Source organism: Aotus nancymaae, unplaced genomic scaffold (assembly GCF_030222135.1).
Source record: "Aotus nancymaae isolate 86718 unplaced genomic scaffold, 86718_ANA_hifiasm-v0.15.2.pri h1tg000004l, whole genome shotgun sequence".
NCBI classification, from domain to species: Eukaryota; Metazoa; Chordata; class Mammalia; order Primates; family Aotidae; genus Aotus; species Aotus nancymaae.
Genome location: NW_026988415.1, coordinates 50,021,763 through 50,048,340, shown reverse-complemented (window position 1 = coordinate 50,048,340; position 26,578 = coordinate 50,021,763). Strand labels below are relative to the sequence as shown.

Sequence of the window (26,578 nt, the reverse complement as noted above, 5' to 3'; positions counted from 1 at the left end):
TTAATGGAGCTTTCAAAGTCTTCATGACTTATATTTATTTGCCAGCATCTGCTCCCCAGCAAATAAATTCATTCCCCCTTTCCTTCTTCTTGACCCTTTCCCCACCCCTGTCTTTCTCAGTCACACACATGCAAATGTACACACAAATACACGTACACCCCTACAGCCATACTGAACTTATTCCATTTCCTTGACTCTATTTTATTCTCTCTTGTCACTGAGTCTTCCAAGGTGCTGTGCTCTCCCCCTGGAACACTCTCCGTTACTTGTCCAACTTCACCTGAGCTTTTCTCTTATGATCTCTATCTTGCTTATCCTTCAGTTTTCATATTAGACATTCCTTCTCCTACGAAGGCTTTTTGGACATCTGGGGTCCATCCTCCTATGTGCTACCCTAATACCCCATGCCATACCCTTTATACTTACATTACTGAACAGTAAGGACCACCCGAATAGCATTGTAGTTTTGGTTTAATACCATATCCATAGAGTTAGTGGAGTGTCTGGCACATAGTAGATGCGTGGTAAGTATTCACTGAATGAATTTGTATGGTTTGGCCCTGTGTTATCAACTCCTTAAGATTTATATCTTTAACTTCAAATTTGAGCACTGTCTTCTTGGTCATCATATTATTAACAACAAGCACAATGCCAAACACTGTACATTTTCAGTAATAATTGGAAATGAATGAATGACTCGGTAGGTATTTGAATGAATGATCATTGTAATGGTGACACTTCACCGAGGTTAATGAACATTCCCCCTTTCTTTAAGTCCTTGAAGGGAACTTCATTTGTCTCTGTTTTATGTACAGTACCTAACATAGTGTCTTATATGTAGTAGACACTCATTGGATACTTACCTTGAATTCCCAAGACTGACCACTATGTGTAGAGTTGCAGCTAGTGCTAGCGTTAATTAAGTGATCTTGACCATATCTGGAATTTGACTTTAGCTGGATTTCCCTGTATATTTATATATGTGTGCCTCTATGCATGGTCATGTCAACACATATCTTTTAAAGAAGTAGACTCATTTCATATTCATATCTACAGTGACCATTGAATCAATGACATCACAATACAACCAGTCAGAGTTCTCTTCTTGTTGGCTGTTGATTTGTTTTACTGTGGTTGTTTTTGCCTTGGCCTTCCAAAGAATCCTGGACTGTAAACTTTTAAGGCAAGGCTTAAGTCTTGTCCTAATCATTCACTGTGTAGTCAACAAGGAGGTGTTAGGACTTGAGAAAAAAAATTAGCTAAAGGAAATATATATGAGAAATGCTTCATGGGGAAGTTTTTTTGTCTTTTCTACTTGAGCATAGAACTTCAGATGTTGTGTGATACATATTCTTTCTCCTCCACTTGCCTTCATAAATGTGCTTTACTCATAAATGTGTCTATAAAGATGTATCCTGGGTCTTCTTTAACAAGTAGGAGGTGGTACATACTTTAATAAACATCATCTTTGTGGTTGAGGCTGAAGAGGTACAAATCTTTCTTGATGATGTAGGAGAGGCCGTACCTGCATTGTTATGAGTGTTTTCTTTGTGTTCTCATTATTCCTTTTTTTTTTTTTTTGGTTCTACATTTTTTTCCTGTACTATTTTGTACAGCTCCTTTCTTATTTTTCTTTCACCTCTCAACTCTTTTATTTTCACCCTGTTTTCATTTATTGAAACCATAAATCCATTTTTATGAGTAAATTTGACCATAACAGTTGGTTCAGCTTTCTTTTTAAAATAATATTTAATGTATTCCAGTTATAAAAGTAACAATCTTTAATTTGGAAAATCTAGAAACAAAGGAAATTTCAAAGATGAAAGTAGGTATCTAAAATCCTGCTACTTAGGTATAATTATCATTAACATTGCCATAAACTACTATTTAGATGACAGAGACATTTTTACATAATTGAAATCATTCTGTATCTAGAGTTTTGTATCTCATTTTAAATAATATTGAGTCAAATATATATTTCCACATCATTAAAATACTTTAGTGTGGCTCATGCCTGCAATCCCAGCACTTCGGGAGGCCAAGGTGGGCGGACCACTTGAGTCCAGGAGTTCGAGCTCAGCCCGGGCAACATGGGGAAAGCCCATCCCCACTAAAAATACGAAAGATTAGCCAAGCATGGTGGCCTGCACCTGTAGTTTCAGCTACTCAGGATGCTGAGGTGGAAGGATTGCTTGAGCCTGGGTGGTCAATGCTACAGTGATACACGTTCATGCCATTGCACTCCATCATGGGAGACAGAGTGAGACTCTGTCTCAAAACAATTTTTAATGGCTGCATAATATTCCATTTTAAATAGATGATTAAAGTTTACCTCTTTATTTTGCTATATTTGCACTGTTAAATGTATTTAAAAGTTTATTTATTGTGAAGATGATGTCATGTATAACTTAGAACATGAAGATCTATCTACAGTTCAGATTGTATCCTGTGAAAGATTCCTAGAAGTAGCATTATTAGATCAAAAATAAGTCATACTTTTTGAAGCACTTAGTTGTTTTTGTTTTTGTTTTAACCACATGGCTTTCCAGAAATGTAATGCCAAATCTGCCTATTGCTATCAGCATTGTAAAAGAATATCCATCTTACCAAATGGGTAGGGCTTTTTAGTTTCTTTAACAGTATTTTAGTTTATCTAACAGAATATTAACAGAATACTGTTAAAAGTGGATAAAAAATGGATAACTGTGTACTGTTATCAAATTAAACAAAGAATATTATTTGGCATACATATTTTAATCTTGTTCTCAAGGCAGTGGATACATGGTGTGTTTTCTTACACTTGGAATCTCTTGTATGTGTGTGTGCTGGGTTGTTATTCTCTGAAATTGCATTACTGTGTTAAATCCCCAAACTAAAGCAATTAATTTTTTTGTAAGTTCTGTATCTTTGTGGCCTTGACAGCTGAACCAGTCCTTTGGAGAATAAGCAATCCTGGACTGTATTTTAGGACAATGAGAACTGCCAAAGTCATGAGAGAGAAACACGAATGGATAGGACACTGGACTAGAAAATCAGATGCCCTAGGTTCTATTCCTACATCCATTCGTCATTGTGTATCATGGCCAAATTTGATTAAAGAACTTTCCCAATCTGTAAAACGGGGATAATATGTCTTACCTTACAGGGATGCTAAAGGGATTACTGAAATACGTTTTTCTAGTACATTTTGTGTTCTTCCAAAAGAGCTCTAATATTAGGAACCAAATACTAAAATCTACCTAAAATCTGAATGGTAGAAATTAACTATTATACTTTCAACCGTTTTGAACCCCGATTATTAAGAACTAATGCTTAATGAAGAAGGACAGATAGTCAACAGATGAATAAAGAAAACACCAAATAATAATGAGCCTCCAAAAGACTAAAACATTGAGTGTTCTTTTTTGTTAAGATGCCATTTTAACCCATTTATGCCAGAGGCTGCAAATTTTTTATGTGAAAAATCATATCTTGGTGATAACCTTGAGCAGTAGGATATAATAACTCCCACAAGCTTAGCATTCCAAGAATGGAACACTAGGCATAAGTAGGTTAATGGTGGGCCACATCATATCGGGTGGCCAGAGAAGGCCTTTGCGATGAGAGCATATTTGAATGAAGGGAAGGAGACAACCATGCTCAAATTCAGGAAAGGGGCCCTCTAAGCAAAAAGAAGAACACATGCAAAGGTCCTAATGTGAGAATGGGTTTTGAGTGTTTGAGTGCCAGATAAGAGACCAGTTTGAAAGTTAGTAATTTGAGTCAGGGGAGGGAATCCGATGAAGTTATAGAAAGAGGTAGGGGAAAAATTGCCCAGGGCCTTGCAGGCTCCCGGAAGGAGTTCAAATAGTTCACAGTCTGGAACTCTCATACTTCCTAGCTGTGTGACCTCAGATAAGTTTTTTAACTTTTGTGAATTTGTGTTCCCATTTATAAAATGAGCAAAATTACTACTTTTCAAGGTTGCTTCTAAGGATTAGGATAATAAATTTAGTGTACAGTGAATGATACATAGTACACTCAAGAATTGGATATTGTGGTTGATGATATTTGGACAGGCAATAAATGTCTATTGTGTACCTAACTGTGTATCAGCATAGGGTGGATACTTTACATTTATTTATATTTAAATCCTTAATTCTATAAGGTGTCATGAAACTGGGAAAAATTGTTACTTGTGCAGTTAAACAGAGGTCTTAAGTAGCAGACACTGGATTCAAATCAAATTTTCATAACTCTAAAATTAGTTACCCCTCCCTCCTGTATCATATCAAGGAAGTCAATCAATTGTAATGTGTTGGTGGCTTTTGTATGTAAATATAATTTGTGACTAGACATGTTTTTAGGGATGAGGTCAGTCTTTGACCTTATACGAACAGCTCTTGCCAGACGGGAACTTCGTGCATGTTCATATTCCTCTCAGTGCTTAGGATCATGCCTCGTTCCTCCTAGAATCTCTTATTATATTCCTTGACTAACTGGATCTGCATAACAATGTTAATACTTGCCTGCGACATGCTCCAATTTTTAAAATAACCTAAGAAATCTTCAGGTTTTTTGTTTTCCCAAGATTTCTTATTTTTTCCCAAAGGCATACCTCATATAGCAGTCTTTTCTTCTGAGAGTATTTTGCCCTTAATTGTACTAGTTGGAAGTATCAGAATAGTACATTAACCTACTGAGCTCCAGATGACTTTTTTTGTTATTTTGTCTTGTCTTGTTTAAAGGAATATAGAATTGGCAGCAGAGCCCACTAACTGATGTCAGAGTTGGTTAGCATAAATTGTATGTTTAATATCAAGTAAACATGCACTTAAAAATCATATGAGTTGTACTTTTTATTCTTTGCTGTACAAAATCTTCACTGAATAGATTTGATAAGTTGAAAGGCTCATTCATTTTGTGAGAAAGTTTATGAGATTATTGATTATATTACCTATTGAAAATATTTAGTATCTATATCCTACCTTGGATTGTAGAAGAAAGAAATGAAGCCTTTTGGAGGTATGTGTGTGCATGTCTGTTGAATTGTTAGATTATATTAATTTTTTTCTCTGAAAAGTAAATGACATGCTAGAATAATAAATTGTATAATGTGGACCATGAAAAAATATTATTTCTAAAATAATTGTTTTGAGGAAACAGAAATGTGTGTTTCCTTATATTCAGATTCACAACTTAGGTCCTTAGAGGTAAGAATGCTACCAGCAGAAACAGATGGTTGGTAATCTATAAAAATAATGCCATCATGTTGGGTAATGTTATACTGCTGTTTCTATTGGCATAACCTCTAACTATGACATGACATTAGCACTTATGGGCCAGTACATTGTTTGTACTTTTATAAAAACCCTATGAAGTCTATATGCCGGAGTGCTAGCTCAGTATTCTTATCAGTTTTTTTTTTGATGGAGTCTTGCTCTGTGACCCAGGATGGAGTGCAGTGGTGCAATCTTGGCTCATTGCAACCTCCACCTCCCAGATTCAAGCAATTCTTCTGCCTCAGCCTCCCGAGTAGCTGGGTTTATGGGCACGTGCCACCACACCCAACTAATTTTTTGTATTTTCAATAGACACGGCGTTTCAACATGTTGGCCAGGCTGGTTTCGAACTCCTGACTGCAAGCGATTTGCCCACCTCAGCCCCCCAAAGTGTTGAGATTACAGGTGTGAGCTGCCGTGCCTGGCCAGATTGTTCTTTCAAGTTAGGATAGGACTTTGGGGTAAGCAGTATTTCATGATATTCACTGTATACCATTTTAGAACTAAAATTGGTTCATGCAGCAAAGATAAATTATTTATCACAAGACTTGAATAACCTATAAGTCCATCACTGCTATAGAAAATAAACACAAATGTTTGAATTTGTTAGGTAAAATTAGTTTATTGAAATTCCCCAAAAATCAACTTTAATATATTCTTTGAATTTACATATATTAATACATATACTAATACAAATCATTTCTCTTTTAACTGTTAAGCAGAAGAGTATCCCACTAAGATTATATTTGATTTCAAAGATGTCAGTGTTGACTTTAAATATTTAAATTATATTGTTTACATGGCATCATAAGATACACACTATAGCAGTTTCTCTTATACAACTTATCAAATTTACATGTTAAATACAAGCGCAATAAAATTTAAATTAACATTATTTTAAGTAATAAATCATTTGCTGACTCTAAATTTCAAATTACATTATGAATATACTACAGTGCAGACACTTTTGGGTTCTCTTTGCCTACCATGCCATAGGATAACCCAATTGTACCACTAGTGTTCTCTGTTGGATCTATGGTTAAATTTTGATTGGTAGAGCATGCTGCAATGTTTTTGGTCTTTATTTTGATACAGAGGTGTTTTCATACTAAGGCCATCTCATTAGCCAGAGAGAATGAAAGTTGTACTTCCTGGTAACAGTGTGCATATGTGGATGCTGAGATTAGTTGGCAGGACTTGGTTATAAGGTAGTTATCTAGATGATCCAGCTTATGCTTATATTATATTAAGAAATGAAACTGCAGAATTTTAACATTAGTTTACAGGACTCAGGGATGATTAAGGCTATATACAAGGATCCCAGTTTGAGTAACACTGCTGAGACTCCAGGTGTGTTGATCTACTACCAAATCCCCCAAAATAGCATGCTGTATTATGACTCAATGTTTATTGTAACTTCTGACTGAAATAGTCTTATCTGCCTTTGGTGAACAGGTTTTATAGCTTGGCAGTCCTTCTTCCCCTAAATAAAGTCAAGTCCTCTTCAGACTCCCTTACTACCCCCTGTTTATTTCGAGGGCACTTATCATATTGACAGTGGTCTGCTTATTGTTGCTTACCACACCTGAATAAGCTCTTCTGGGATGTTGGGGCTATGTCTTTGCTTATCTCTGTACTCTCAGTGCCTGGAACCTCATGGGAACCCAATTCATGTTGACTAGTAATATTCTAATACAGAAAGGATACCATATGCACAATAAGAGATAGATGCCTTGTGTCGCTGTATTTTAGTTTGTGAAGAAACTGAGAATCTGTATAATCAATATGTGTGCAGAGAATACAGTGGCCAATTAAAATTTTATACTTTAAAGAAGAAAAGCTTTTGCTTTAGTATGCATATAGTGGCATATTCCAAATCATAGATTCAACAGGGCAGGACTTTTGGGATCATCTAGATCAGTGGGTTTAAAACCTTATTTTACTTAACATCAGAGCAGCTTATTCATAAGAAATCATATGTGGGATATGAGTAAATTAGAAGATAAATGTGTAAATGCCTTCATTATTTGGCGAGCAGAGGACTTGGGAACTCTACCCATGAGCCTTCCTTTTTGCACATTCCCTCCTTACCCTCCAAGGCAACCCTGAAAACACCTCAAGGAACTCCATGGACCCCCAGAATAGTTTGAAAATAATGGTCTTCTCCTACCTAAGGTAGTAATAATTTTCCAGCATCTCAGAAAGACCTAGTGGCGGATCTATGCTTGAATAATTTAGGTGAACAGAAACTAATAACTTTGTAACATGAATAGTTAACTAGGCAATTGTTAATGAAAGTACTCACTAAATTAATGATAAAATAATATATAATGGCACCAAACATTAGTTAAGTGCTTATTATATACCAGACCTTATGTTTGACGAGGATCCTTATTTCACCCTTACGACAAGCCTGAGGAGGGTAGATGCTTTATTGTTCCCATTTTGCCAATAAGTAACCCCAGGCCCAGGAAGTCAAGTAATTACTTGACTAAATTCAGGCAGCTATTAAGAGTAAGGAATATTTTAGATGCTTTTGCCCACTTTTCCCTTTTTGTTATAATCCTCCTTTGGGAACAAACTGTGCCCTTTTGAAGATAATTGTACTGTCCTCAGAGAGCAACTCTATAGTTTGGGTTCTAGCCTTGCTTCTGACTGTTAGATATAATCTCAGACAAGACATGACTTCTCCATGACTCAATTTTCACAGTTGAAGAAAAAAATGGTTTCAGTAATGTTTTCCCTGTTGTTAGATTCAGATGAAATAGTATGCAAGAAAAGTTGTGAAAGCTGTTTTTGCTATAGAAGTGTAAGGTATCCTTGATCTCTAAATCTATGAATCCCATTCAGTGCTGGAGGCACACTTCCATTTATTAACATGTCAGTTAGTTACCTTTCTTTTTATTTTTTCCTTGTTTTCCTGTCCTTTGGCTATTTTACTGTTGATGCACTACCTCCCATCAGCAGTAGACAAGGAACTGATAAAATTCACTGTGTTCGTTTTGTCTGATAGCACTTACTAAAATTTTAAAAGGATAGCATTTTGAAAATAATAGGGTAATTTTTTGTTTTGTGGAGGAATATTTCTTTATTTCCTTTATAATTTATAACTTCATTACCTACTTAAAATGTAGTTTATATCTAGGCTGTAGGAAACATTTATAATCTGCAAAAGTATTATTAAACTTGTTTTGTTATGCTGTCTAAAGTTACTCTTGGACTTAAATTTACTAAGTGGCAAAGCAGAGAGGGAAACCATTTTATTTAAATACCTTCATAATCTTGCCTCAACATAACAAATGTTGGTGAGTCTTACTGTTGTTCCTATCTTTAAACAGTACAATGAAGAGATTGCCTATGTGAAATATATTGATTATGCTGTTGGACATTATCATTGATCAAATCCTGCCCATTTTTTAAAGTCATTATTTACATAGATGAACTTTCTCTATTTAAAATGGTAGTGTACTTTTTCTTCTTTCCTAAGACAGTGGATGGAGTAAATGCAGTGTAATTCCAAAATAGAGGTAACAGGCTTCTAGAGGGGGCTCTTACTTATTTTGTGCCATGGGCCCCTCTGAAAGTCTGGTGAATCTATGGGAACCTTCTTAGAATCATATTTTTAGATGTAAAACATAAAAGACATAGGATTATAAAGGAAACCAATTACATTAAAATGTACTTATAAAATTGTTTTTAAAAATTATGACACATTCCAGAGACATAAACATGTATGTTCACACAAAAACCTGTGCATAGATGTTCATAGGTTTATTTGTAGTAGACCAAAACGGGAAACAGCCTAAAAGTTCTTTAACAGGTGAATGGTTAAATAAACTGTAGTATCCATGCTATGGAAAACTGTATGGCAATAAACAGGTACAAACTATTGATATACACAGTAACTTGTGTGCCTTTCCAGGGCATTAAGCTGAATGGAAGAAGCCCATGTGCCCAAAGGTTACATATAGTATGATTTCATATAAATGATATTCTTTTTTTTAATGGGTACATAGTAGGTGTATATACTTAAGGAGTACCTAAGATATTTTGATACAGGCATGCAATGCATAATAATCACATCAGGGTAAATGGATTGTCCATCACCTCAAGCATTTATTTATTTCTTATAAACATTCCAACAAATTATTTTGGTTATCTTTAATTATACAATAAATGATTGTTGACTATAGTCACCCTGTTAAGTGCTATCAAATGCTAGATCTTATTCTGTCAAACTATACTTTTGTACCTATTAACTATCCCCACTTCCCCTACCCACCCACCTCCCAGCCTCTGGCAACTATCATTCTACTGTCTGTCTCCATGAGTTCAATTGTTTTAAATTTTTGCTCTCGCAAATGAGAACATGAGATGTTTGTCTTTCTGTGACTGGCTTATTTCACTTAACCTAATGTCCTTCAGTTCCATCCACATTGTTGCAAATGACAGGATCTCATTCTCTTTTATGGCTGAATAGTTCTCCATTGTGTATATGTGCCACATTTTCTTTATCTATTTGTCGGTAGATGGACACTTAGGTTGCTTCCAAACCTTGGCTATTGTGAATAGTGCTGCAATAAATATGGGAGTGCACATATCTCTTCAATATACTGATTCTTCTTTTTGGTATCTACCCAGTAGTGGGAATGCTGGACCAAATGGTAGCTCAATCTTATTTTATTTTTTTTTTTGAGGAACCTCCATACTGTTCTCCATAGTGGCTGTACTAGTTTACATTCCCACCAACAGTGTATGAGGGTTCCCTTTTCTCTACCTCCTCGCCAGCATTTGTCATTGCCTTTCTTTTGGGTGGATACAAGCCATTTTAACTGGGGTCAGATGATACCTCATTGTAGTTTTGATTTGTTCTTCTCCAAGGATGAATGATGTTGAACACCTTTTCATATCCCTGTTTGTCCTTTGTATGTCTTCTTTTGAGACGTGTCTACTGAGATCTTTTGCCCATTTAAAAAAATCGGATTATTAGATTATTTTTCCTATTGAGTTCCTTGAGATCCCTAAATATTTTGGTTATTAATCTCGTCAGATGTATGTATAGTTTGCAGATTTCTTTTTCTATTTCGTTGTCTCTTTGTTGACTGTTTGCTTTGCAGAAGCTTTTGAACTTGATGTGATTCCATTTATAAACGGTACTTTAAAAAATGATAGAAATAGAGAATAGATTAGTGGTTGCTGGGGTAGAGGGTTGTGGGAGGGAGATAGGTGTTGTTATGAAAGGCCAACTTGGGGGATCCTTGTGGTGATGGAACTATTCCATATCTTGGTTGTGGTGTTTGAATACCTGAATCTACACGTGATAAAACTGCATAGAAATGCATATATGTACAATACATACAAGTAAGTACAAATAAAATTAGGGAAATTTGAATAAGATAGATGGGTTTTATCAATATCAATATCCCAGTTGTGATATCAAAATATAGATTAGCACGATGTTACCATTGGGGGAAACAAGGGATCTCTCTGCATTATTTCTTACAACTACATGCATATTTACAATATTTCAAAATCGTTTCATTAAAAAATTGAGAGACAGTAATTGTACTTCTTTACAATATTTGTTAAATGACAGGATAAAGTGGCAGGTTGTATAACTCAAGTAATTTTGAAGAAATGATAAGGATAAATGATAGTTAAGGTATTTTCACAAATGCAGTGTGTGTGGTACAACAGGAAAATATATGTGACTTGGTGACTAAGTTATAGGGGCTGCTAATACCACTGGAATCTGTTTCCTATATTCATAGTTAAAAGAAGTACTAGATTTAAGTAAGAGGTTACTGAAAATATTTTTTCCTTTCCGAATTTACATATCCCCTAAATTTAGACCCCAGGATAAGAACCACTGACTTTATATCTTTTTACATTTCATTATCTGATATATCTCAAAGGCCTCTGTCAAATAAAAGAGAAACATAATGTGTATTTGTTTTGCCTCAAGTACCATGGGTGATGATAGGGGCTCATAGAAAATGCTAGTAGACACACTTTACAGTTTTAAAGATTTACTTGCTATTATTCACCCATATGCACATTGTTCATCATAATTGCTTGACACTAGTTTTAAAGAGATGTGTTGATTTTAAATATAGAATAGACCACACATTATTGATATGAAAAAGAAATATGTCAAATTTATTGCTTATTATCAGATTGACTGATATTGACTATCATTAATTTGTTTCACTAATAAAACAGTTAATGATGGTTTAGCCTTCAATTGTCCATATCTCTGAGAGTATCTAGATCAAATGAGGCTGTTGTTTTGCAAGATATGAAGGTTAGTATTTTGGGATTAACATTCTCCTTTAAAATATCACCTTTTTGTTACATTTAATGTTAAAATTTAAAATTTTTGGAATATTTAACTGAATAATTATTTGAAATTATTATCAAGTATTTTCCTCTATACTCAGTTGGTTAAATACGTCTTTCATAACAAAAGAAATAACAATAGGGACACAGAATTAGAAACTATGTTTAGAGTTTGTGTACTTGACATTTCTAATACAGGCTGAGCATCTCTAATCCAAAATCTAAAATGCTCCAAAATCCAAAACTTTTTGAGAACCAACATGATGCCACAAATGGTATATTCCATCTCACCTCATATGTTGAGTCGCAGCTAAAAACATAGACGAAACTTTGTTTCATGCACAAAATTATTAAAATTATTGTGTAAAATTATCTTCAGGTTGTGTGTATAAGGTGCATATGCAACATAAATAAATTTCATGTTTCAGCTTGAGCCCTGTTCCCAAAATATCTCATCATGTATTTGCAAAGATTACAAAATTGGAAAAAATCCCAAATCTGAAACACTTCTGGTCCCAAGCATTTTGAATAAGGGCTACTCTGTAATACAAGTGCTCAAAAAATGATCTAAATATTTGTTCTGTGACGGTCTAAGAGTCTGTAATTTGGGAGTGAAGTGCCTAATTGATATTTAATATACAGAAGCTTCAATAAGTGAACAATAAATGATTTCATCATAGAAAACCTTATACTTTTCTTTCATTAATCATTTTAGCTAATCATACTTTAGTAAACTTACTCAAATTCTTTTGGGAAAAATGGCATATACAATCTGAAGAATTATGATGCTTCTACATTGTTGTAGAAAAGCTTTTATCAACAGATGCTGGAGAGGATGTGGAGAAATAGGAACACTTTTACACTGTTGGTGGGAGTGTAAATTAGTTCAACCATTGTGGAAAACAGTGTGGCGATTCCTCAAGGACCTAGAAATAGAAATTCCATTTGACCCAGCAATCCCATTACTGGGTATATATCCAAAGGATTATAAATCGTTCTTCTATAAGGATACATGCACACGAATGTTCATTGCAGCACAGTTTACAATAGCAAAGACCTGGAACCAACCCAAATGCCCATCGATGATAGACTGGACAGGAAAAATGTGGCACATACACACCATGGAATATTATACAGCCATCAAAAACGATGAGTTCACGTCCTTTGTAGGGACATGGATGAACCTGGAAACCATCATTCTCAGCAAACTGACACAAGAACACAAAATCAAACACCACACGTTCTCACTCATAGGCGAGTGTTGAACAATGAGAACACATGGACACAGGGAGGGGAGCACTATACACTGGGGTCTGTTGGGGGGGAGTGGGGGGGACAGCGGGGGGGTGGGGAGTTGGGGAGGGATAGCATGGGGAGAAATGCCAGATATAGGTGAAGGGGAGGAAGGCAGCAAATCACACTGCCACGTATGCACCTATGCAACAACCTTGCATGTTTTTCACATGTACCCCAAAACCTAAAATGCAATTAAAAAAAAAAAAGTATGCAACACACACACACACAAAAAAAGAAAAGCTTTTATCACCCTTGCCCTATAATTTGGGATATATTCTCTTGTTTTGCCTATTATTTTCATCCTCTGAAAATGCCTTAGTTAGAAACAGTATGTCCTGCAATGGGAAATGACACGATATGAAGTTAATCTCATGACAGTAATTTTCTGTGTAGGTTTTTTTCTTATAGACTTCAACTGATAATATGTGTCTTTTACTCTACATTTTTTGTTCAGTTAAAAAATTTTTGATGCAAATTGCATATTATTTTATTATAATATAAATTGATTTTAAGATACTTTTTACATTTTTTGGTACATAAATTACTTAACTCTAAAACTCTCCCAGTAAGAGATGGCTTTCTTACATGAATGGAGGGAAGCCATCTAAAGGTTCTGCAATATATGGTATTCTCTATTCCACCAAATACATTGCTATCAGAATAAATAAGTATATTCACTTGGATAGGGCCCTTATTTTGTATTTCCCTTTCCTCCTTGTACTCAAAGAACTGATGATGATGAAAATGGCTTTTTGATGCTTTGAAAGCTATGGGAGCCTCTCCAAGAAAAACACTGTGAACATTTGAGGATATAATCCCAAATATATTAATCTATAGCATTGTATTTTCAGAGAACACAATGATAGATAAGAAACTCATTTGATTAAAATAGCCAAAGAAATGGACTTCATCATTAGGATTTATAAATCATAGTCAATAACACTAACAAAATTACTGTTTTCATGAAAATATTGTCCTTCCTATTTGAAGATGACACCCCGATAATAATTGCTATTTGTGTGCATGTAGCCGAAAAGACCCATGTACAATCAATAGTTCTATCCAGTGTCTGCAGCAAGCTACCTTTACAGCTAAGAACTATAAACCCTTTTTTCAAATTATAAGTAAATCTGTTTTTACATTAAAGAATGACAGATCATGCTCAGACTAAGTCCATCTAAACTCAGAAGTACTTATGTCCACTGCAAACTAAAAGTGTTCTTTCTTAGAATATTGTTTCTCTGCTGTTGATTTTAACATTTCATGTCAGAGCAAGGGGAATCTGTGATTGTTAAACTAACCCAAACTACCTTTTGATTCTTTGTGTACTGTCTTAGAATAATATAAGCACAGTCACATTGACTAGTATCTCCATCCTAATGATTTTCAAATTAAGAAATGGCTTCAAATTAGGAAAGCTTCGTTCACCTAGGTTTGGAATAGCATGATGTACACTAATTGCTAACTTTGTCTGCATTATTTTTTAAAGATCAAATGGGCACAGTGGTAATTTTCATTAATCTCATACAGAGCAGCTAATTAAAATTTCCATTATCACCCATCCATTATCTAGTTGTTTCCTTTGTTCAGTATCAGAACAGGATGTTAATAAGCCATTCTTGTATTACAGCCCTATTAAGCATTGCAAGAATTAATGTATTGCACTGTTTTGTTTTTAGGTGATTTTTAAAATATTATCTTGCACCGTGTTGATTATGCTGAAGGCACTTTGACACCTTGACATTTTGTAATAGAGATTTCTGAATTAAATACTTGTTGCTTTAACATTTTATTCAATATTGAGGAAAAGTAGTATATAGTAGAGAAAGGAGCTATCCAAGGACCAGAATATTTGTTTTAGTCTCATACTCTTGCCTATGTGAACTTAGGCAATTACTTGAATTCCTCATTTTTGTAATAAGGATATTAAAAGAACTGATCTTTAAAGGCCAGTCCAGCCTTAGCTTGCTGTCACATTTTCATAATTTTCAAATAGGAACTTATGTTAAAATCTCAAAGTCCTTCTAAGCTTGGTAAAAGGCATTTGTTCTATAAAATTGTATATTCTCTGTCACACGCAAGTAGATTTTTTGTTTCCATTCTGTATAACCAGAGAGTATCCTGAATTATATAATTTAAGCTTGTTTCTAAGACTTGGGTGGGGAGTGAGCCACAAAGTGATGGGCTGGCTCAATTATCCATAAGGAGTAATTCAGCAGTGCCCATATGTCCCAGTTAGACTAATCCTGTAGGGAATCAATTGGAAAAAGGGAACCAACATTTTCTGAGTAGCTTATTCTGTGTCCATGAGATGCCCAATATGAAATACTTGTTTTAGGCCCTTTATACTGCATTGTCTTACTTAATCCTTGTAACAAACATGAAGGGTAGGTATTTTATTTCCCCTTTGTTATGGATGAGCAAACAGGTTTACAGAGATTAGTTAATTGCTCACCCAAAGATTACTAGAAGGTAAATGACTGGGGCCATAATTCAAACCAGGTCATGAAATCTGAGCTGTACTCAGCATGCCATACAGTATCTCAGTTTACCGGTTTTATATTCAGCATCTCTGAATATATTATAACTGAAAGTCTCAGAATTATAATATTCTGAAGCAAAGCTAAGCTTAGAATCTTCAGCATGTTGAAACTCATCACTCATTCGCCCTTTTGTTTATTCTCCATCCATCCATCCATCCATCCATCCATCTGCCCACCCATCCATCCATTCATTCATTCAGGAAATATGTATTGAGTCCTTAAACACTGTCTTAAGATCTGAGGATATAAGGAAGACAAGAATCCTGTTTTATAAGAGCTTATGTTTTAGTGTGGAAGGCAGTAAACAACTAAATTACCAAAATAAATTTTCATAGAGGTAATACTGTAAATGATATTTAAAATAATGTTGCAATGATAACTAGAATAGGGGATGGGGAGAAGACTGTGGGGCTGAGATTAAAATGATGGGAGCCAGCAATGGAAAGATTGGGGTAAAGGTCTTCAAGGCAGGGAGAAAATTGCAGAATTCAAAGGTCTCTCAACAGGGTTGAAGATCAGTAGTGCCTTTTTATATATTAATTTAAAAATAACTTTGAGTAGTATATGACTACAGACTTGAGAATTTTAATTCCTTTTACTCATAGTTTTCAGACTGATACATGTAGTAAATAGATCCCTTGTTACTGATGAACTTTGTATTGTTGTAGAAAGTGAGCTGGCCGAGCAAAAATAAAACTAATTTTGAATTTGTAAAGTTATGCTTTAAATATTTACTTGCTGTTATTCCTTGTGGAATAATAGATGGGTAAGGAAATTACAGGAATGTGGACATGATCTCTCAGTAATAGCTTTACTTACTATGCTATTTAGGTGATGACGATTCATCCAGTATACTTTTTTATTTGGCAGGGAGACAGAGTCTTGCTCTGTGGCTCAGGCTGGAGTGCTGTGGTGGGATCTCAGCTCACTGCAAGCTCCGCTTCCCGGGTTCAAGCGATTCCTGTGTCTCAGCCTCCCAAGTTGCTGGGATTATAGGCATGTGCCACCACGCCTGGCTAATTTTTATGTTTTTAGTAGAGACAGAGTTTCACCACGTTGGCCAGGCTGGATTTGAACCCCTGACCTCAAGTGATTCACCTGCCTCAGCCTCCCAAAGTGCTGAGATTCCAGGTGTAAGCCACCATGCCCGGCCCATCCAGTATATTTTTAACATCTACTGTATCTCATAGCAAAGCAAGAAATGCTAAGTCAGCGGCCATTATACAAAATGTGGGAGCTAAAATTATGAAATCGTATTCCTTGTTCTGCAGTTATTATGGAGAGATTCAATAATAGCACACTTTTATTGAGGCTCACTAAATTCATGAACTGTGTCAGTTATGTGTCATAGATGGAGTTCCCAATGTAGAAGTGAGATAGACACAAATAATGACCTCTACCACAATATTCTAAGTGCTATAATAATGATAATATTGCCACAGCACTAAGGGAATAGAGTTCCCCTATATGTTATAAGTCATTTAATGGCATTTTTTAAATTCAGAAATTAAGAATGATTAACAATTTCTACATTGAGAAGGCATTCTCAATAAAAACCCAAATAGTGTGAAACCATAGGGAATTAATTTCTCATTATTAACATTGTTTTCTTTTTAAATGCCATATCCTCTAATGATAATACCTCTACCCAATGGGGAAAAAATCTGTTCCTTATGATCTCCTTATACTATTTCCTATGATATTATATCCTTATGATATTATTTTTTTTATGGGTAAGTATCCTTAGATACTTAGCAGAAACTGAGTGTAATTTGTATGAACCTGTAAAATGGGACTCAAGCTGGAGTTTTAATTCAGGAGTATACATTTATAGTATGGAAAGGGGCAGTTATGATTAGGCATGTCTAGAATGTGAAACTATGAGATATTAGTACAGTGAATGTGTTGACAATGTTATTCTCCCAGCTTTTCTCTGAACTACTTATATAGTTATAGCAAGATGATGAAGTTAAGGAGCTGTGATGAGTTCTAGAAATAACTCCATGTATATTGGAAATTAAGTTAAAAACTAGTCACTATCAGATAAATGTATTTAATGACTTTTTAAGATTAATCTACAACCTGAGAGTAACAGAAAGGAATAATTGGGAACTGGTGAATGCTTTAGACTGATTTGATTAATTGACATGCTAATTGGAGACTATATTGTTTTACATTTTAATAACTTTTCAGTTATTTTTTTTTAGAAAGGCTGATATTCTGATATCTTTTAATAGATTTGGATTATGTATAATGGTATATATTAAATTTTATTTGCTGGATTTTGTGGAATAGAATATACATAACTAGGAAAATTAATAAGATGATTTTTGAATGCTTATCCTCTGGGTTAAGGAGGACCAGCTAATATTAATTCTAATGCCTGAATTGTAAATTTAAGCACTCCTGTCAATGACACTTTATGCAATTCAAGTTCATATCCTATTCAGGTCATGAGCACCAGCACTGTAATTTTTTTTTTTTTAATTAGGTTGAGGAAAATGTCGAGATATAGACAACACAATTTTACCACATCAATTTTGCGATCAATAATTTTTAATGTGTAGCACTTGCACACATTTTTATGTAATAAAATATATATTCTATACATTATTTTACTTAAAAATTTTTAAAACATTGTCTAAAATGGTATCTTTGTTTATTTTATAGGGTGGGCTGAAAAACAGCAAACATGAATGTACTCTGTCTTCACAAGAATATGTGCATGAATTACGATCGGGTATATCAGATGAGAAACTTCTTAATTGCCTAGAATCCCTCAGGGTTTCTTTAACCAGCAATCCTGTCAGGTAGGTCATTCTGATCATTTCGGTATGATTCATATAATTGTTTGGGAATATAACAAGTTTTGTTATTTAATCCTCAAGATTTTCTGAGATTTCTTTAACCAGCAATCCTGTCAGGCAGGTCGTTCTGATCATTTTGGTATGATTCATATAATTGTTTGGGAATATAACAAGTTTTGTTATTTAATCCTCAAGATTTTCTGAGATTTCTTTAACCAGCAATCCTGTCAGGCAGGTCGTTCTGATCATTTTGGTATGATTCATGTAATTGTTTGGGAATATAACAAGTTTTGTTATTTAAACCTCAAGATTTTCTGAGGTTTCTTTAACCAGTAATCCTGTCAGGTAGGTCATTCTGATCATTTTGGTATGATTCATATAATTGTTTGGGAATATAACAAGTTTTGTTATTTAAACCTCAAGATTTTCTGAGGTTTCTTTAACCAGCAATCCTGTCAGGTAGGTCATTCTGATCATTTTGGTATGATTCATATAATTGTTTGGGAATATAACAAGTTTTGTTATTTAAACCTCAAGATTTTCTGACTAAAAGTCTGATGTTAATAAAACAGCCAAATCTGATTGTGAAGTTGTAAACATTTAAAAATATATTTAGTTAATTGGATCTCTAGTAATGTACAATTTTAAGAATACAAATATTAACATAGAGCCAGAAGTTATTCACATTTACATGAAAATCTATTTGTGGGCTCAGTTAATTATCATATATTTATTTATAAAGCCAATAAAGTATGTTTGCTCCATGATTTTATTCTTTTAAAACTTGAAAGGTATGTATAACTTCATGTTCTTCTATGTTTTATATATATTCTTCACACATTTCTGTAATTTTGAGAAAAGAAAAAATAATTTAACCAATAAAAGAAACGAGAGCATTAATAAACTCCTCAAAACTCTACTCATTTAGGCTATTAACTAACTACAGAGGATTGTTAGGTTACTTGCCAATGGTGGATTCCAATAACTGTGGTTTCTTTATTAACCATTATAAAAGACTTTAAATCAGTAACACCCAAAATAAAATGTTTTATAAAGAAAAACAAAGTTTCAGTGAAATATCAAAACATTCTTGGCTGGGTATGGTGGCTCAGGCCTATAATCCCTGAACTTTGGGAGACTGAGGCAAGTGGATCACTTGATTCCAGGAGTTCAAGACCAGCCTGGCCAACATGGTGAAACCTCATCTCTACCAAAAATACAAAAAAGTCAGCCAGACATGATGGTGTGTGGCTGTGGTCCTAGGTATTCAGGAGGCTGAGGTGGGAGGATCTCCTGAGCCTGGGAAGTGGAGGTGGCAGTGAGCCCAGATCATGCCACTGCACTCCAACCTGAGAGACAGAGCAAGACCTTGTCTCAAAAAAAATTTTTTTTCTGTGATCTGTTTATACAACTGCTAGAATCTTAAGTTCAGAATTTACTCTGTAAGAGCATATTAAAAACTTACTGTGATTTTATCTGTGTTTTACCTAATATATAATAGGCCTAAGTCTTGTACTTTTCCGTCCTGTCCACAGAGCCTTGAAAATAATTTAGAACTCAGTCATTCAGTTTGGATTTATGTATAAATTGAAATATACTAATTGCTTATTTATAGTGCACTTGGCAAAATAGCTGGAAAATTGCAATTTTAAAATAACAAAAAAATTTTTTAAAAGCCAGTGTTAAGATGTGACTTATCTTAGAGTATGATAATCGTTGAAAGACGATTGCCTATTTTTTTTTTTTTTTTTTGAGACGGTGTTTCATTTGCCACCCAGGCTGGAGTGCAGTGCAGTAGTGCGATCTCAGCTCACTACAACCTCCACCTCCTGGGTTCAAGTGATGCTCCTACCTCAGCCTCCCTAGTAGCTGGGATTACAAGTGTGCACCACCACGCCCAGCTAATTTTTGTATTTTTAGTAGAGACGGGGTTTCACTATGTTGACAGGCTGGTCTCCAACTCCTGATCTCAAATAATCCTCCTGCCACGGCCTCCCAAAGTGTTGGGATTACAGCATTGAGCCACTGTGCCCAGCCAATGCTCCTAGTAATGGTTTGAACAGGGGACGTGAGTTCTTGAGAACAGTAACCACAGTGGTGCATTTTTTCCCCCTGCACATAATGTACAGCACTCTGCCATAGTGCAAAGCACTTTGTGCTCCTAAAATTTCTGTTGTATTGTTGTTTGAATGAATAAATGCGTCTTTTTTTTTTTTTGAGACGGAGTTTCGCTCGTTACCCAGGCTGGAGTGCAATGGTGCGATCTCGGCTCACCGCAACCTCTGCCTCCTGGGTTCAGGCAATTCTCCTGCTTCAGCCTCCTGAGTAGCTGGGATTACAGGCACGCGCTACCGTGCCCAGCTAATTTTTTGTATTTTTAGTAGAGACGGAGTTTCACCATGTTGACCAGGATGGTCTCAATCTCTTGACCTCGTGATCGACCCGCCTCGGCCTCCCAAAGTGCTGGGATTACAGGCGTGAGCCACCGCGCCCGGCCCATAAATGCGTCTTTTAAAAGTGATTGCAGAAGTTGCAGCATTAAGAAATGAAGATGGGGGACTAGTAAAAATGCATTTTGATAGAGATGGTGAGAAAGGCTGGCTTTAAAAGACACGTGGGACTTTTACTAGACAGGCGCTTTGACCAGCTAAGCAACCACTGGCACACAGGGAAGGATTATCGGATCAGATGAGAAGGTGGCAAGCCCTGATTGGCTGGAAGCAGATGCATTCTGGTAGCTGATTGGTCCCACAGGTAGCGGGAAGCTTGTCACGTCGTCAGGTTCCCAGCATTCAATCGGAGCCTTCTGTGGAGAGCTCGGAGCCTTCTGTGGAGAGCTGGGAGCCTTCTGTGGAGAGTTCGGAGCCTTCTGTGGAGAGCTCCAAGCCTTCAGTGGAGCCCCACACGAGCCAAAGCCCATCTTCTCCTTGACCTGAGCTGTCTTAAAGATGAGTAAGAATGGGTTTGGGAGCTATGGCAGCATTTCTGCTGCCGGTGGAGCGAGTGGAGGCAGTGACCAACCATCTCAGAGAGGTGCGGCTCCTGCTATTAAGACCCAAAGACCTAGGGTCCGAATCCAGGAAATCGTACCATGTAATGTGAACCAGCTGCTGAGCTCTACTGTGTTGGACAATGTGTTCAAGGTTAGGGGAATTACAGTTTCCCAGGTCTCCATCGTGGGGGTAATCAGAGGGGCAGAGAAGGCTTCAAATCACATTTGTTACGAAATTGATGATATGACGACGAAGCCAATCGAGGCCCGACAGTGGTTTGGTAGAGAGAAAGTCAAGCAGCTGACTCCACTGTCAGTCGGACTATATGTCAAAGTGTTTGGTATCCTCAAATGTCCCGCGGGAACGAAGAGCCTTGAGGTATTGAAAATTCATGTCCTCCAGGACATGAATGAATTCACCGTGCATATTCTGGAAACGGTCAATGCACACATGATGCTGGATAAAGCCCGTGGTGATACCACTGTAGAAAGTGTGCCTGTGTCTCCATCAGAAGTGGATGATGCTGGGGATAATGATGAGAGTCGCCGCAATTTCATCCGGGACAAAGTGCTGCGTTTGATTCACGAGTGCCCTCTTCAGGAAGGGAAGAGCATCCATGAGCTCCAGGCTCAGCTCTGCGACCTTAGCATCCAGGCCATCAAGGAAGTGATTGATTATCTGACCCTCGAGGGCCACATCTATCCCACTGTGGATCGGGAGCATTTTAAGTCTGCTGATTGAGGCAGGGAAACCATCCTTTTATTTTCTGAAGACCGTTGCATCCAGCTGTGAGTAATTTTGACCTGTTGACTTTTTAAGAAGGACAAAAAAAAAAAAAAAAAAAAAAAAACCAAAACACTCAACTGGCATTCTTCAGCAACTCGCCGCTTTTCCAACTGCTTTGAACTTTTCTTTTTTTCTAGCTATATTTGAAGCTCAGAGAGAGATGGTGATGGATAAAATGACTGAACACTCTGTAGGATTTACTAGCAAGCTAATGGAAACATGGTGATTTTGGAGTAAGAAAAACTACAGAAAATGTTGAAATTTATTATTTAATTGTGTTCGAGCTTCTTTTTCCAAAATATCTATGTATTGGGAAAAACTAGTTGCAGTCAGGTAGCCAGCTAAGAGACAAAAAAAAAAATGTATTGCTTGTTTTTAATGTTAGACTTATTTTCCATGTTTAGATTTAGCTTATTATAGTGATATTGTTATCTCTTGCTCAATATAGTATTTAGTATTTGGTTAATTCAAATGAGCTGAAGATATTAATTTGTGAATTCTAATGCTCAGTTCATTTATTGTGTGATTTGCTGTTATTACTATGAATTTATGTTTTCTTAAAATAAGATTATATTGTGTTTAAATAAATCATTTTTGCCAGATTATCTTTGAATATAGTTTTTTAATGTGGGCAAGTTTAATGATTATTTCAAATATGATGTGGTATTTGATGAAATTACAGTTTCTGGTAGTTGTATGGTAAATAGATGCCAGAATTTCTGTAAGTTTGATGTGCTGATATGTTATGTATTTTACTAAATGCTCTGTTTTATGTATAACAGGGTATTTTTTAAGGTTAGGGAAACAAGTCATAGGAATATGAAACTTACTGAGTTTGACACAGACTTATTCAAATGTTTTATTAAAATAGTTTTACAAAATCTTAACTTTCCTTTGTGATTTTTTTCTAAGTACATTTGAAAAAGCCTTTTTGTTTTATATCCTCGAGGATAGTTTTTTAATTGTCCAGAATTTTTTCTTTTTTATATATTATATCAAGAACATATGCTATAACCTAGTTTTAATAATACATTTTAGTGTAGATTATATAAATTATGTGATACCTTTAAATAATTGACCATTAATGAAAACCCTCAGTTACATATACACTAAAGATGGTATCTTTCAAGATGCTGAACTTTTTACATTAAAGAAAAAATACATACTTTTGAATTAATATATTTTATATTTTTATATAATATATGTATATTCATATACAATATATATTTAGACAGAAGGGAAGAACATTATTCAATTGAATCATGAAAACTGCAAAAAAAAAAAATCTCTTAAATGGAGCATTGCTAGTAATCCATACTTTCAGGAAAACTTTCAGAAAATGGCTTCTGTCAGTGGCCATTAGAAAAACCTTACCATCAATTCTTGCTTAAGCTTTGTGATGCTTTCTGTACACCTGAATTTAAGGCAGAAGACCAACCTCTTCCCCATCCTCTGAGGGGAAATATCCTCTATCTGTGTTCCTTGGGGTTCTTTTAGATTTTTAAAATTACTCGCCCCAACCCTTATTCTTCTGAATGGAATCATGTGCTTTAGTGGATTCTGAAGCAGGTAAGAGATAGCAGTGGAAAAATAGTAAGCAGGTCTAGATATAATGTCAGTGGAAATCAAACATTTTTAGGCACAACACAATCACTGCCTTTAGTCCATGTTAAAGGCAGCAGATTTTTAAAGTTCATTTTCAACACCCACATGGCATGCATACTTTTTCAATTTTGTTTAGACTGGGAATGACTTGGCCAATATCCCTTCTCCGAGGTCCTGCCCTGATTGTTAGCCACACCTTTTGAGGATAAGATACAAATCGTGGGGACGTACTATTGACTATTTTGGGCAGGGACATTTAAGCCTGAGGAACCTGAAAAACATAATTGACGAGTATAATCCACCTGAGGTTTTTTCCTATGGCTCACAGGAATAAATGTATGTATTTATAGTGAGGTTGATTCAAAATTAACAATGAATAAATATATTTGAAAGTGTTTTCAAGGCCAATATAATAATCTTACTATGGTCAAAATTATTAGCGATCATTTTGTTACTTTTACCTACTAAATTTAGTAATATTTGGAGTAGAAGCTGAAAAACTTAAATTCTGATATTTTTTCAATTTTTGTTTACTTTTTATAACAAATTTTAAAAAGGTAACTAGCAAGAATTATATTTGTTCATGAAATCTTTAGTGAGTTCCTACTATATGCATTTAAGTGTTAACTTTAATTTTGATAAGCTTAAATTTAATTGACTTATGAAATGCTTATTAAAACTATCCCATCTCTACCAAAATACAAAAAAAAAAAACAAAAAACGAGTGTGGTGTCATCTACCTGTAGTCCCTGCTACTGGGGATGCTGAGGCAGGGGAATCGCTTGAACCCGGGAGGCAGAGGTTACTGTGAGCTGAGATTGCGCCACTGCACTCCAGGTTGGCAACAGAGTAAGACTCGGTCTCCAAAAAAAAAAAAAAAAAATGTAATTGTTAACATTTTAACATTTCTGTAGTATTATCTCCCAAGTACTGTTTTGAGAGTGGGAGTTTTGTGTATGTGTTGTGTGTGTGTGTGAGTGTGTGTGTGTGTATGATCCCTGAGATGCCTAGATTTACATTTTCAGCTTATACTTCTCTCTTGAAATTGAGATTCTTTTTTTTTGAAATTGAGATTCTATTTCCAAATGTCTTCTTGGATGGTGTATAGGCATTTTTAATACATTAACAAATAGTAATGAAAAATTATGTGTGTGTGTGTATATGTTTTATATATATATGTACAGATATATATGATAGTATGTATATGGCATTTACTACCCCTATGCAATGTTGTAATACCTTGAAATATACATATACAACCAGGATAACATTATTAGTATTGTTCCTATTTTATAGACAAACTTGAGGCTCAGAGAGGTTAAGTAATTTGCTACATGTTAAAGTTGCATGGCCAGCAAGTGTCAGTGTTAACATTTAAACCCAGGCTGTGTATCTCTAGAGCCTGAGCCCTTAACGACTACTTTGTACAGTGTCACAATAAGGAAAGTCTATTAAAAATAGTATTCTTTCACTGTTACCGCATACTGTTTTGACTTTCTTTCATTAAAAGTTGTCTGATTTAAAAGAAAAAAAAACTATGAAAACTTTCAGCAAAAAGTATAGATAATATAAAACACCTTTTTACTCATCTATCAGCTTAAGAGACAAAACATTATTTTCTGTTGTTATAGAGAACTTAGTTGAATTACTTAGGTGATTTTTTTTATGACACTGTAATACCATTTGGGACTATATTTTCATTGATTTGAAAGATCATCTGAAATTCTACATTTTCTTAAAAATCTATGCTTGTATTTTTTGAAATATAACGTCTCAAGAATATGTATTAGTGCATTGAAAAGCCTATTTTTTTTAGCTGTGTGTAAATTGGGACTTCTTTGCCCTATCCATTGTGGATGATACTTCTAGTAATTCTAACACCATCTGTATGATGTTTATTCCAATTTGCCATCATGTGATAAATTAAGAAAACAATTTTTTAACATTAAGAGTTAATTTGCTTTGGTAATACCTTAAATTGGAGAGGTTCAATAAATAGCGCTTAATACTATGTGGTTTGTTTTTGCATATCACATGGATGATCCTATAAAGGAATAACAAAACTAAATTCCTCTTGTCCATATGGGGCTTATACCTATGCAGCTTACATTCCAGTACAGGAATTCAGACAATTTTTTTAAAGGTGTATATAAAATGTCAGGTTGTGATATGAGCTGAGGAGGAGATGTTGCTATTTTATATTAGATGATCAGTGAAAGCCTCCCTGACTTTAATGACATTTGCACAGAGGTCTAAACGAAGTGTGGCAGTAAGTTATGTTCACTGGAAGAGTAATGTTTTTAGAAACAGAAAACAGCAACAGCAAATACCAAAGATGGGAGCATACTTGGCATGTTCTAGGAATGTCAAGGAGGCTAGCATGCTGGATAACGTAGAGCCTTATCCACCATTCAGAGGACTTTGGCTTTTACTTTGAGTGAGCTGGGACACTCAGAGAGTTTTGAGGAATTGAATGGCATGAGGTGACCTACATTTTTAAAGAATAGCCCTGGGTAGAAGCAGGGAGAACATGTTGTACATTACAGTAAGGGAGCTGGAAATCTCACAGGAATTTTAGGGATAACTGTGTAGTTGTGCCTCATGGAGGTTAGTATGGAAGGTTATTTTGACATCCCAAGGTAGTCTAAAACCCAGTTATTTTTGTCATGGGCCTCTTTGAACTCAACTGTAGAAATTCATGATCTGTCATCCTGATGTTCCAGTTTTAATTCACGAATCAGTTTATTTTCCTGATATTAATTGCCTGACCTTTCTATTGCCCTGTTCACATTTCTAATGAGGAAATTCTAGTCTCCATTTGTTTCTGCTTGGGGAAAGCTTTTCATGTCAGGCAACCTCAGTTAGCAGGCCAACTTAAGTGCTTATCATACTGTGGGTCAAGTGCCCATTCCTAACCAAGTCGGTTTGCCCTTTGTGACGGAGAGAGG

The 26,578-nt window shown here is 35.4% G+C and overlaps 2 protein-coding genes across 6 annotated transcripts in view; both read left to right on the top strand.

Annotated features, from left to right (window-relative positions):
- Positions 1–26,578, top strand: part of DIAPH2 (diaphanous related formin 2) — a 906,017-nt gene that overhangs the window by 170,807 nt on the left and 708,632 nt on the right. For 4 of the 5 annotated variants that reach the window (XM_064362655.1, XM_064362651.1, XM_064362641.1 and 1 more), the window contains one exon: positions 18,110–18,249. In XM_064362655.1, the coding sequence (XP_064218725.1) occupies positions 18,110–18,249 (140 nt within the window). Of the gene's footprint in view, positions 1–18,109; positions 18,250–18,684; positions 18,706–26,578 lie in introns of those variants that run through there. The other variant, XM_064362659.1, reaches the window with a different exon arrangement.
- LOC110567335 (replication protein A 30 kDa subunit) lies at positions 21,195–22,063 on the top strand. The gene has a single exon (XM_064360290.1). The coding sequence runs from the start codon at positions 21,195–21,197 to the stop codon at positions 21,978–21,980; it is 786 nt and encodes a 261-aa protein (XP_064216360.1). The 3' UTR covers positions 21,981–22,063.

Coding starts and splice junctions, on each gene's coding strand:
- LOC110567335 (XM_064360290.1), top strand. CDS start 21,195: ATGAGTAAGAATGGGTTTGGGAGCTATGGCAGCATTTCTGCTGCCGGT.